At 42.4% G+C, this 13118-nt stretch overlaps 1 protein-coding gene across 1 annotated transcript; it reads right to left on the bottom strand.

The window, feature by feature from the left end:
• Positions 1-606: 606 nt before the first annotated feature.
• Positions 607-10444, bottom strand: LNP1 (leukemia NUP98 fusion partner 1). The gene is made up of 3 exons (XM_009289716.1): positions 10204-10444; positions 3043-3288; positions 607-948 (listed from the first exon to the last, which is right to left on the bottom strand). Exons 1-3 carry the CDS (start codon positions 10351-10353, stop codon positions 745-747), a joined length of 600 nt encoding a protein of 199 aa, XP_009287991.1. The 5' UTR covers positions 10354-10444; the 3' UTR covers positions 607-744.
• Between the last annotated feature and the right edge of the window lie 2674 nt (positions 10445-13118).

The following is a 13118-nucleotide window of genomic DNA, read 5'->3' as shown; positions in this document are numbered from 1 at the left end:
ATTTAAAAGCCGTGTAGATGAGGCGCTTGGGGACATGGTTTAGTGGGCATGGTGGTGTTGGGTCGACGGTTGGACTCGATGATCTTAGAGGTCTTTTCCAACCTTAATGATTCTATGATTCTATGCCAGAGAAACAAGAGTCATATTGCCAGTGACAGTGAGGAAAAGCAGAGAGAAGTGAGACATCAGGAAGGTGTAGAAAAGAACTTGGGGACCTCTCTTCTATTACTCCGGTAAATTTGGTGTTGAGAGAATGTGAAAGAAAAAAGATACCTGTTTCCAAGCCAAATCTAAGTGAAGGTCAGGGCCAGGAAGCAGGTGGCAGTTTATGTGTACTTTTTCCTTCCCAAACCTACCAATAGGCCCGTTTTCAATTAAAAGAGAAACATAAGGCTTTGGATGACTTTGCACAGCTCTGTAATAAATACATGCTCTCCTCTTAAACGAACACATCCACCATTGTCCTGCTGCAATGCTAAATCTGCCTGAAATCCTCTTATAGTCGTTCATTGCTAACTTGGATCTTGCTCCAGACACACTCCTCTTATGACAAGGGTCACATTCCTAATGGAGAAAGTACAGACAGGAAGGTAGTAACATGGTGTCAATGATGCAGTTGAATTTTACTTTTATTTTATAGGTCAGGGTTTATTCTAGCTAACAGGCCTCTTCTAGTCAAAACAAAACAAGAATGCTCCCTCTGCTCTTCAGGTAGAGTGTTAAAATTCATTATCCCAATGCATTCTAGCTGCCTGTGCATAAATATCCTTTCTCAGTACTTGCTTGTGATGGAAACTGTTTGTTGTGTTTTGCAGGTACAACTTCTGAACCTTCATCTTCTTTCGGCTCTCTCCTTGGCTCTGATTTCTCTCCCATTCTCTTTTGAGACTTGTTTTTTCCCAAATGCAATCTCTCTCTTTCTCTTCTCTCCTTCATGCCTTCAGATTGCTAAAAGGCAGGAGAAAAATAGCAGGGAATTAAAAGTGACTCCCACATGAACAACAAAATCTCAGTATTTTTTTTCACTAGTAATGTATAATAAAATATTCCAGTCACCTACCTCAGCAAGATCAGCTTTAACATGATGGGCTCAAATTCAAGGCCCCAGCCATCCATCCTAAAACTCAGCAAGAGGTCACAGGCTTTTAATTATACCCTATGTGTGGCAGGAGGGTCACCTGTTTGGAGGGCTTGAGGGGGAGAGGAGAAAGGAGGGGAGAAGGCAGAGACTCAGATTTCAGCCCAGACTCCATGTTTCTGTCCTTTCACATGATCCATCTTTTTGTGCCTGAAGGCTGTTCAGTGCTAGCTGCAAAGACCTCACTGAAAACAAGTGCTGAATATCATGAAGTGTCCTCAAAGCCACTTTTATAAGAGAAAAGCAATATGCAGGGAAGGAGATGAAATGGGATTACCTTTCCCACACTTTTTTTTTTCTTTTAACTTGTGTAGTCATGTAAAGAGTGGTTTGAATTACACCCACAGAGCTCTGAATGCAAAAAAACCCACTCCATTTGGAGCTACAAGTTTAAGCCCACTCCCAAATTTCCTTTCAGATCTGTAACACCTATTGCTCAGTTCTTCAAGGTTCTGAAGTCCTTCACATCTCCCAAACTTCAATGGTGACTGAGGGAATGACAACAATTTGGTCTACTTGAAAGGTAGATTAAAATACCACCCGGCACACCTCGCTGCGGATTACAGAAGGGTACCAGAATCAATGTTTTTAACTGGAACTGAAGCCGTATTTAGTGCATTATGCTCACTATACCTATTGTACAATTATTACACACTCAGAGACTTCCTAGCTGTAGGCACTTTTGAGAAATGATAAATGATAAACCAGATAACCACTGGTGAGGGTTGGCAAATGAGGTAATGTGAAGTTCCAAATGAAATAAATTCTGAGTAGTTCCCAAAGGGGAAAAAGAAGATTAGAGAATGCACTTAAAATCTTAACAATTGCATAACAGAGTTGTCATCACCATAATTCTGCATATTCTTAGAAGACTGGGCATGCAAGGACTATAATTGTGGGACTGATCATGTAATGATGCTGATTATTGAAAAGAGATTTTTTTCTGTCTTGCTGCTGCACAGAAGGTCTGCAAAGAGAGCTGAAAATTACTTCTCCATACAAAACTGTTAGTGCAACAAACTGAAAAAAACCCCATATTTCCCTCCATTGTTATTTGGTGCTCATGTCAAGTGTTATTCAAGCACAGCTTTTTCAATAGGGTGACTGAATTTGATAGTGTTCTTCTGATACTTAAAAGCAAGTTAGGGTTTATTACCCTTCCTTCCATTGTATGCTACACCAGATAGTATGTATCATAATAATAAAAATGTGTTAAAGTGTCATAGACAAAAGGTTGTTATTGGCTACCTCGTCAGCACAAACCATGCAGAAAATGCTCACGCCTCAGGACAGAATGACGGGGAGAAGAGAAGGATGAAATGGGGGGAGAATCTCCTGCTGGCTGCATGCCCTTACAGTGAAAATATGTTCAGCCACATATAGCAACGGCTGCTGCTGCAGCTGTGTGGTGACATTGAAGAAAGCAGATGGATGGAGTCCCAAGGGGTAAAAGAGAAGCCTCTCAAACACCACGATGTCTGGCAATCTTATAGATAACACTGTATATGGTTAAACCAGGTCAGCAGCAGTGAGAAAGAGAGCTGGGTCTTACAGCAAAAGTGAAGCAAACCTGGGTTTATATTGTCACGTTTTGTTGGCACAGCCATAGAAACCTCTGAAAACATTGCCAGAGCCAGTGTGGTGTCTCATTTTGAAAATACACATTTTTTAATAACTCTAGATGGTATCACTACATCAAGAATGCTCATACGAACGATACTGCCACTTGAACCTTGTTTGCGCTATGGTAAGGACCACATCATTTGTGGAATTCTAATTCAAGTTTATTTCTGCTCTTCCCCCAGCAAAGCCACAGCAATTACACCAGGGATAAAGCTGGCCTGCTTGCTGGTTTGGGTTTTTTTTCTGAAGTGATCTTAAGGCTGCTATTGGTTGTTACCTACCAAAGAAACTGAGCGTTTGCTTTTGAGATGCAATTGCTTTTCAAAGGACTCTGCAAATTCCTGGATGGAGTTTGTTCTTGTCTCTGGGCATGAGCTGTCTGCTGAAGGTATTCTGCTTGCCTTCCTGTGGCAGTTGCATTTGACATCTTGGTCTTCTTGAAATTCCTTGGAGCCTTTGAGGTGCCCTGAAGATGAGCCTTTGGTAGAGGCATGAAGTCGTGTTGTATGGAGGGAGGAAAGACTGGCCTGCAAAGTAAGAGGTCTTTGTTGAGTATTGGATATTAAATCAGAGCACCCAGGGCAGATTCTCTCTGCTACAGAGCGCTCTCCCAGCAACGATGCACAATGAAAGACCTTGCCCAGACTTCTGTATCTTTCCTTTTATGTGCAGGAGAATCACACTGCCAAGAGCTTGCTTTCCAGAGGAAGCAGCAGAATTTGCTTTTGTTCCTGTTTTTGAGTATATAAGCTTTGGCACCCAAATAAGCATTCTAAATGTAAAGTGTGCTGGGTTTTCCTAGCGCCCACTGACACTAAAAGAAACTGGGACCCTTCATAACCTCAAAAACTCAGGCCTTACATCTGATGGCAGGTTCTAGGCAGGACTTTCATAAAGCAAAGACCCAGCCTTTTGTGGCCAGATGAGCCAGATATGGGGTTTGACCCACAGGTGCTCCAGGTCTTATCAGATGTTTGAGTTTATCTGAGTGTGACAGGGACCATTTCTAGCTCAGCTGTGTCGAATTTGCAGCATGGCCTACATGCAGACAAGATACTCTATTGTCCAGGTCTGAATTTTCTGCTTTGTCCTGAACTGATGAGGGAGCACTTCCAGGGCATTGAGGGACACATCCCTACCACAGAAATGGTAGGAAACAGGCTTCCTACAGTTACATTTGTAGGGCTAAAGTGGGGAGGGAGCAGATAGTTGTTTAGTTTCCATGTGGTTCAATTTTCCCAGGCCTGATATGCAGATTAAAGCTCTTGATCTGCATCAGCTGTGTTTAATTGAATGTCTGCAAAGGAGATTAAACTGATACAGAACCGCTGTGTCCTGCGGAGTCATGTATTGGTGGTTTTAGAAGTCGACAGACCTGTAGAAGAGATGGGTGAGAAGGCCACCATAGAGAGCCAGGCATGCCCCAAACCCTGCCAGCTGTTGATGCTTTTTCAGGGTGAGGGGCTGAACACTGGTAAGATGCAGGTGGTGAAAGTTGTAAGAGAGAGATGGGAAGTACAAAAAATGAGGCCCCCCAGGTGTCAGGTTATGGCACTCCAGGCACCCAGCTGCTGCACACATGTTTGAATGCATATACGTTTTGTATAAGCCTGGCGCTAAGCCTTCAGCTACTAAGTAACCCTAAGAAGCTCTGCTGGCTTCAAGGGGGCTGTGATTGTTTGTAACAACGGAAGGTCTATCCCACAGATCCTGAAATGCTTTCTAGGAAAATCCAGGAGAAAACCCTACACTCAGAGTAAGGTTTGTTGGGGTTTTTTTTGTTTTGTTTTGTTTTTTTAACAAACAGCAGTAAGAAAGGTAAACCAACTTGGTATAGTGGCCACATGAATCTACAGACCTTGGACTGCAAGGGACCTGAAACATGGCCTGTATACGTTTGCGTTTACTCTGGCCCAGATGCTATTATAAATGTATCAGCACAACAGGGACCTGTGCAGCCTTTCTCTGAGTAGTGAGACTGTGCATCCATATGGTTGTGACTACATCACTTTAGACAGGCTTGATGCGAATTGCTAAATCACCAGTAAATCTACACCTGACAGCGTTATGCATCTTCCAGCAAAATGCTGCAGATCTATATAGGCAGATTTGTCTCCCTCATTACTAGTTGCCACATGCAGCTGTTGGTAGTAACTAAGAATATTATTTTCTTGGGGCTATATATCCTGCTATTTACTAATCTATACTTCCCATTTTCACAGGCATCTGCAACTCTTGGTTCTTTTACATAAGTCTTATACCTGACAGAAGCACCTAATACCAAAGGGTTTTCAGATCATATAGTACTGGTTCAGTTTCATTTCCAGACATAAGCTTACTTCAGTAACTAGTATTATGGACTGCCTCTGAAAGTAGTGGTAATGATTTCAGCCATCCTATTTTTACTTTGGTTTCAAACTAATCAATACAGCTATAATTTCTGTAAGGTCATATTGTATTGTTATTTTAAAAAGCATCAAAGCAATCACATTGTGCTTGAGGGACAGGACTACACATGCCGTGTCAAGCTCAACAAGCTAAATGTCTTCTATGTCATTTTAATGGCATCAACATACATTGTTTCCTGGAAATAAAAATTATCTCAAAGTAAAAATCACTGGTGTTTGTTCTTAGAGGGTTTGGGCAAAAAAAACCCCAGGAGGACAGCTGAAATGGAGGATGGTATTCTATCAATCCTGTTTTGCAATATTTTTAAGTGGTTTATTTTACTAAGATGTTGCTTTTAATTTCCCCTCACAGATGGAATTATAGTTAAGCCCTTAACAAAAAGACTGCAGTTCACAAACTGACACGGCACCAATGGTCCAGAAAAGGGACAGGCCTTCCTTTGAAATATGTATCTGCCTCAGCAGACTAAGGGTAAAGCTACACTTACATATTTATGTCATCATATTACTGTGACTGTGCCTCCTCTCACAGTGCCTTTTCATGATACTTACCACCATAACTAGAAGGACAGCACACTCACGCACGTTAGCATGTTGCTGTCTTATGAACACAACCCTACAGAGGACAGGAGCCTTAACACAATTGTTCAAGCATGAACATTTTGTGGCTTATAATTAGCACAGGTCTTTTATTTAAGATTGACTCTGTGGAGAACTGAAAGAGTCATAAAATGAAGCTCAGCAATGAAGCAGATCTGGCATTGACTTCAGATAAAATCCATGTGGCTTTCTTCCTGTCTCTGAGATTTAATACATGCATTTAATACACGCATTTGGTGCCAAATTGATTGCTTGGTAACATTGTAAGTAAGAACGGCCGAAGACTGCTTTAATTTATGCTTCCCCTCCTGAAGTCTCAGCAGCTGCTGGCAACAGAGATTGCCCCTGTATCTGCACACTCTGGTGTCCCACCCACTGCTGCTGTCGTCCCTTGCCAAAGGTCCCTGAGCACAGCCCCAGTATCTGCTCCTGTCCTTGCCCCAGCAGCTGCCTTTTGCCTACAACTGGTGCCTCTTTAGCAAACTCCCCTTGGTCTCTGGCTCCTAGGGTCTGACCTTGAGCAGTTCTTAAACTGGAGAAGTGGGGAGGAGGTGAAACAAGGGAAAAGGCATGGGAAGGAAGAATGATAAATGCTCCCCTGTATCAAAATGGGGAATTTTTGCCAGTGCTGGGAAAGCCAGAAGCACCGAGCATGTTCTCAGGGGTTGTTTCTCACTCCCTTTAGTACTCCCTTTTTCTGCTTGAGCCTTTGTGTAAAGGCCAGTCATGCTTAGCGTATCTACACAACAACTAATCTTTTGCTAATTGCCCATCTAAAACACACAGAAAGTACACAAACAAAAATACTTCAGGAAATTGATCTCAATATAATATGCCTATTCTTTTTCTCAATTTCTGTTGGAGACAAGATAATTGCTTCCATCTTTCGGGCTTGATCTCAGGGCTTGCACAGCTGTCGGTAAGAAAATTAATCTTCAGTGTGTTGGCACGAGTGTTCATTGTTTGCTGAAGTTTACACAATGACCCCAGTACTTTAGGGATATTTTGGAACATCTGACATTCAGATGTTAATGCTTCCTTTCCCACAGAGAAGGGAAAGCTTCCCTTTCCTTCCGAGAAGCGTATAGCCAAGCATATATTCCTTAAAAATGTTTTAGCCTAGGCTCCAACTGTTCTGTAGTAACAATATTGTGGTAGATGTTCAGTCTGACTTTAGTTTAAATTAAATGTTAGTAACTTCAACAGCAGTCAGTTGTTCTGCTCCTACTCTCAGCTGTTTCTTATCAGATTTTCTCCTGTTGAGCAGCAACGTCTACTTGAAGGTGGATACATTTACAGGGTTGTAAAACTCTTACCAGTGCTCCTTTGCCTCCTATCTTTTCCCCACAACAAAACGTCTGGGAGGTAAGAAACTGTCCTGAACCAAAATGATGGAGGATAACTAGAATGTGTCAAGGAAAGTCGTAGCTGGAGGCTTCAAAAAGGGTATTACAGTTAATGTATCTAAAGTTTGCCAGGGGAACAAGTTAACTAAAGGAGAAGAACACAGATGACTTAGTTCTCCCCAGGCAGTTTTCACATTCAGTGTTGGCCCACAGCAACATATACAACTCTGATGCTTTTCAGGGGAGTGGAGTTGCAAGTTTTAGCCTGTCTTGCCAGTGACCCAGTGAAGGATGCATACAATTTTGTGCTCCCCTCTGCAAAATGGGAATGACAATAGCAAAAGCATTTTGCGAAGCTCATCTCAGTAATGTTTGTGAGGTATACTAAGATATTGGGACAAAAAAAAAAAAAGAAAATTGCTGTTAGTTTGGGAGTTGTTCTACAAAGCTTTATCCATATTTGGGGGGGCTTTACCATGATAGGATGCCACAGGAGTTTACCATTGTGTTTGAGGTGACAGCAGCGGCTCGAATGTCTTTCTACAGCACAAGAAAAACTACAAAGACCAACATACCAATTTGGAGCTGAAAGGGATTTCCAGCATTATGCAAAACCACCTTTTGTGCTATACTGCTAGCATTTTGCTATGCAATACCAAAATGCTCCTGGTGCAGATGCAGTTCATGTGGGCAGGACTGCACTATTGCTGATGCACCGTATACCAGCCCTGGATACGAGACAAAGTGTGCTGGCAGTGCTGTTTTGGCAGTACCGTTGTATCTGCACAAGGAACTTTTGCCAACAGCTGTGTCAGCCAGAACCTGCTGACTTGATTTTCACCAGGACAGAGGTGTTATCTCTTTTTACAATGCTGACACAGAAGAAAGGGTACACTGTGATCTGCTGTGGAGGTATTAACTTATAGAAGAGACGCAGTCTGATCTCAGTTATTAATCCTCCTGATTAATAGCACTGTTCTGATAAAATGAAGACAATATTTAACCAACACTGATAAGTGTATTGAATCTTACAGTAGTTATCATTTATAATAACTGTGTAAAAAACACACGCAGGTGCAATAGCAAGTTGTTGCTCTCAACAAGGAGGTGCTCTTTCTGAAGGTATTTCTAAGGAATTATTAGTGCCTATTTGTTTAACTTCTAGATTTGGTTTAAGACAACATGTTTCAGTGCTCTTCACTACCAACTAGTCAGAGATTTCCAAATAAAAAGTTTCATCTCAAAATTTATCCCTGAATCATAAAATCCCCAAACAAATCTTCCCTTCTCATTCCTCCAGTCGATTTCTGGCACTAAGAAATAAAGCAGTTGAAATTTCTCTCTCTTGTATAATACTACTGGAGCAAGACAAATTTATGTGGAGCATTAATGTAAAGGTCAGACATAATTAAGTGTACAGGATAACTTTAGCTCATTGAACATGTCAAAAGTCACAGTCTTTCTGTCAGCTAACTTAATCCAAGTTCTAGGTGTTGATTCAGGGATGCAACTATAGCAAAGTATTTGAATAGATATTGGCTAAGTATTTAAATAGCTTTTGAACAAACTGAATATAAGAACATGCTTCAAATGAAATGTATGTGTACACACACAAATACACACACAAATATACACAAAGATGGTTCAGCAGCTTGCTGAATAGACAGTGATTTAAAGTACACCCTTACACTTCAGTCTGTATTGGGGCCTAAAGAAATCACACGCCTAGATCTCTGAAGGACAAAATTAAAATACAGTAAAATTAATTTAAAAAAAACATTAATAAACATTCTGTTTTCAGGCATTCTGATGGAATCCATCAGCACAGCTCTAGCTCAGAGCCTGTCTTGCAATCTGTGCCAGGGTGAAATATAACTGTAAATAACAAATGTGGCTGATCAGTTTAAAACTAATGAATGAAGGTTACCTCTCCAACCCATCCATGAATTCAAAGAGGGGAGAGGTGTTTTTTTGTCTGTTTTGTTTTTCTTAGCCAAATTTTTTGAAAATGAAAAATCCCACAGCTTAAAACATGGCAGCTCCAGTGGAGGAGAACTTGCAAGGTGAAAATACAGCATGGCAGAAAAAAAGTCTGGAAAAGATTAGCTGTTTCTCCCCAATAGAATAGCATTTGCTTTGTTGCAGCTATAATGATCTAAGGATATAAGTGAAAAATGCTTTGTAAGGAAACATATCATCTTTGGTAAGCCAAGTGATGTAGTTGGAAAAAAAGAGACAGGTTTGGACAGCCTAAACATTTTTTTAGGGCTGAAATAAAAGCAACAGCCTTCAAGTAAAGAGCAGACTGGGAACAGCTGCTTTCAGTTTAACTTCATTTTGATAATTGGTTAGACAGTTGTGAGCTGCATTAAAAAACTGCCTCTGCATGTGAACCCTGCTCTTTTCCCAACTATTTTGTTGGTTTAAGAATAAAGAACGTGTTTCTCCCTTAAAATCTTACTTCACAGCATCCCTATTTTCAGAATCAGATGTTTTAAACAAGGAGGGACCGCATCCTCTAGCTTAAATTAGAAGTTACACCTGCAAACAGCTACATCCCAGGGAGTAAAGTGTACAACTTCCTGCAGATGGTATGGTTGCAGAATTAGGTCCAAATCCTGTGAATACATACAGGCTTATGTAGTTTTACACATGAGAACAGACTCATTGAAGCCAGTGTTTGTGTGCCAGTTTCCAAAATGTTTTGATCTCTGCCAGGTCATCCTCAGCAGACTGAACAACATTGTAATACATAGTTAGGCAGTTATTACACCCTTCTCCTTACATTTCTGGTCCTATTGTCACTTACCTTGGAGTTTGCCAGTTTTCTTGTATGCCAGAGGCACCCGAGGCCTGACTGTGGCAGGCAGCTAAGTTCAAAAAGCAACTAGCTGCTGCCAGTAGGAGCTGAACTTACTCAGCAAGGTGCACCATACTCATCCTCACAGATCTCTAGGGCGATGCCCCTGGAGATGGCACTTATATTTGTACACAAACCACGGCCCCTGGAGATGGCACTTATATTTGTACATAAACCACGCACGCACACACACACACACACACACAGAAAACTGCACACAGCTCTTACCGGAAGGGAGGCTCTCCTTTCACTAAAGGGTCGTGTCTGACGTTTCTTGTGGCCTCTACCCTCTTTCTCATTCTCATCGATCAAGTTGTGGCCCCAGAAGCTGCTCATCCATTTTGCAAAGGAAATATCATCATCCTCTTCATATTCCATGTACAGATGCTCCAAACTTGGGGGGGTCTCCCAACCAGTCAAGGAAAAGCAAGGTCAAATGTCACCACCAAGCCAATAGCCTCACGCTGTTCTGCCAACAAGAGGAAGAGGAGACGCACTTTCAACTACTCTTTCTGCTCTCTGTCCCCCAAAACCTGTCCCAATGCAGCCCTAGGCACTGTCTAAACATAAAGTCAATCCTTTCTCATCTCTTTTCAACACAGTTTCTTTTAACCTTTCCATTACAGCAATGTCCAATATGACACTGCCGCAGGGGGCTGGTGGGAAGGGAAATGTGTTGGCTACTCCCTGTGTGTTGCTGTTGAGTGCACCAGCTGTCAATACCAATGGAGAATTGCCCACAGTTAGATGCCTGGGAGGTGTGTACATGAACCCAAAGTAGGCTCGTGATTTTGAGAAGCAGAATTGACATATTGATGGTGGTCAGAAGCTGGCGCAGCTGTTTGCAGAGGCCTAACTGGCTCTGTGGGAGGGAGGACAAATGGCCCGCTCTTCCCACACTGCCCTCCCTCCTGACTTCTGTTGTCTCTGCTCTTCCTTCGGTATTCAGGAAACGTGGTCTGTCTAGGTAGGAGCAAGCCCCCCCGAAGAAACTGCTTGTTCATTTTTGGGTTATGACAGCCAGTGTGAACTTGCATCAGCTGCTTTTCACCAGTCATTTCATCTGCCATATCAGGGTTATGGGAGACCCTGCCTCACCTGAAGGCACACGGAGTAAAAGTGGGTCCGATTCCTCCTCACCAGCCCTGGGTGTAGGCCATATAGGCCCTGTCTATACCACAAAACAGAACGGGGCTGGGGACTGTTTTCTGGCCCTGAGACCAAGTGACTAGACTGGTCACATCTACCCTACATGGCGCTTGTGCTGTGGGTCTCCTCAAAGCTGTATGTAATGCACTGTGGCTGTAATACTTTGTTGTAATTTTTGTGTCTTTTTTACGTCGAAATATCTGATATAACAGAAAAACTCTGTTGTGGCCCATAAAACTGTTGCTTGCGTAGTATGAAACTGGAAGGTGTGTTACATGCCTTGGGACATGGCAGAAGGACATGGAAGAGTGCTTTGAGGCTGTAGAGCCTGTTGGGATAGTGTTGGAACAGGAAGAAGAAACCCAAATCTAACTTCCTATTGGAAGCAGTCCTTGGTGTGTGCTAGGTAACTAGAGGTTCTCCTGGCGCCTAGGTATTGCTGTGGAGATGCTAGCTGGCCTTGGCCAGAACCATGCCAAAAGCTTGCTGGCAATTTAGCGTTATGGAGAATCAGCTGACCAGCATTAAACCTTGCTCCTTGTCCTCAGTCTGTTTAGCAATACAGATGTAGTAACAAAACTCCAGTTTCATTCATGTGGATGTAGGTGTGAGGTTTAAGTACAATACTCTGATGTAGGACTCTTCATTCTGAATAATAGGGGTGAAGGGACCAATTGGTCGTGGATGCCTATGTGCCGGAGTTTTACCTTGTCCAGGACAGACAAGACTGTGATTAGCACAAGGACCCGGAGTACCTCAGTGTGCAGACGGCATATCCTCAGATGTTGTGTATCAGAGCTTGGAGATGTAACCAAACCTGCAGCAGGCTGCTTTCTTGGCAGAAGCACAGATGGACAGGAGTGAGAGAAATACCTGCAAAACAGTACAGTAAAAAGACACCTGAAGCAATAAAAAGGATGTGTAGGCTGATTCTCCAGGTGGGGAAGAACACTCCTGGCCATATTCTGGCAGCCTAAATTTGACTGACATCCTTGAGGCTACCAGTCTGTACAGGCAAGGTACAACTGAAGCCCTGTGCTAGCTCATAGGAAGCATCATGTGGGTGGAATTTAGGCTGTCCCAGTAGGAAGCTATCGGCCTGTTGATATGTATTTTCTATTGTATGGGTCAAGTTTCTTCTTTTCTGACATGTGAGACAGAACTGCAGCCTGTCGTGTGGAGTACGAAATGCTTCTGCCATGCAGAGACAGGTGACAGGGAAAAGTGGGAGAGAGGCTGTCCCACAGCTTTGGCAAAATATGCTTACATAAATAGTAATAATCCATAAATTCAGGGAGACACAGCTGAAGCTGTTTACTACCAGGCACCAAGACATATTGACTCATAGTCCAGCACGGCAAATTTTAGTTGGGCTCCTGAGGTATTTGCTTTGCAATCTTACTGTTGTTTTTGTTTTCAGTCATTTTTTTCTTCAGTGCAATATGTGTCTTCACACATATTCCTTCCATTTCCCTCCCGCCTACAATGAAATTTCTAGGTATGAGTTGACTAGTGTTATGTGAGTATAAAAAAGTATCAAAGACGACTCCTCTTCATCCTCAGCCGAGTGCTCCAGGGAAGGAATTGGAGACAGAAACATAAGCTTCCTCTGCCTACAGGCAAGGATGCTAAGTAGGCATAGACACACACATATATATAATGCATATGTATAGACAACATATATAAAATTCCAGTATTGCATGTTAAATTATTTTTATGACCGATTCAATTAATAACGGGAAAAAAAGAAAAATGGCATTTATAACAAGAATAATTTTGCTTCAAAATGTTCCAGAACAAAGTCCTGGAAACTTCACATCAGTCCTGCAAGTTAGCAGCCCAGAAACTCCTTCTGCACAAAATTATTCCGGACCTAAAGATACACTCAGAATTTTTGGGCCTGGGCTAATACCTTACTTAAACCCAGAGCGGCTCTGTCCCTTGCACACCCCCCCGCCTCGGGGCGCCCTCGAATGGGGGGGCCCTGCGGCTAC

The sequence above is a fragment of the Aptenodytes forsteri genome, unplaced genomic scaffold (genome assembly GCF_000699145.1).
Source record: "Aptenodytes forsteri isolate BGI_AS27 unplaced genomic scaffold, ASM69914v1 Scaffold61, whole genome shotgun sequence".
Classification (NCBI taxonomy): Eukaryota; Metazoa; Chordata; class Aves; order Sphenisciformes; family Spheniscidae; genus Aptenodytes; species Aptenodytes forsteri.
Note: the sequence above shows the minus strand (reverse complement) of the source record. Positions and strands in the feature narration are given on the sequence as shown.

Excerpts from the sequence above, each read along its gene's own strand:
- LNP1 (XM_009289716.1), bottom strand. The coding sequence starts at position 10,353 with ATGGAATATGAAGAGGATGATGATATTTCCTTTGCAAAATGGATGAGC. Across the intron at positions 3,289-10,203 it reads AAAGGAGAGCCTCCCTTCCG|GCCAGTCTTTCCTCCCTCCA; the intron begins GTAAGAGCTGTG and ends CTTACTTTGCAG. Across the intron at positions 949-3,042 it reads GCAAACGCTCAGTTTCTTTG|CAATCTGAAGGCATGAAGGA; the intron begins GTAGGTAACAAC and ends CCTGCCTTTTAG.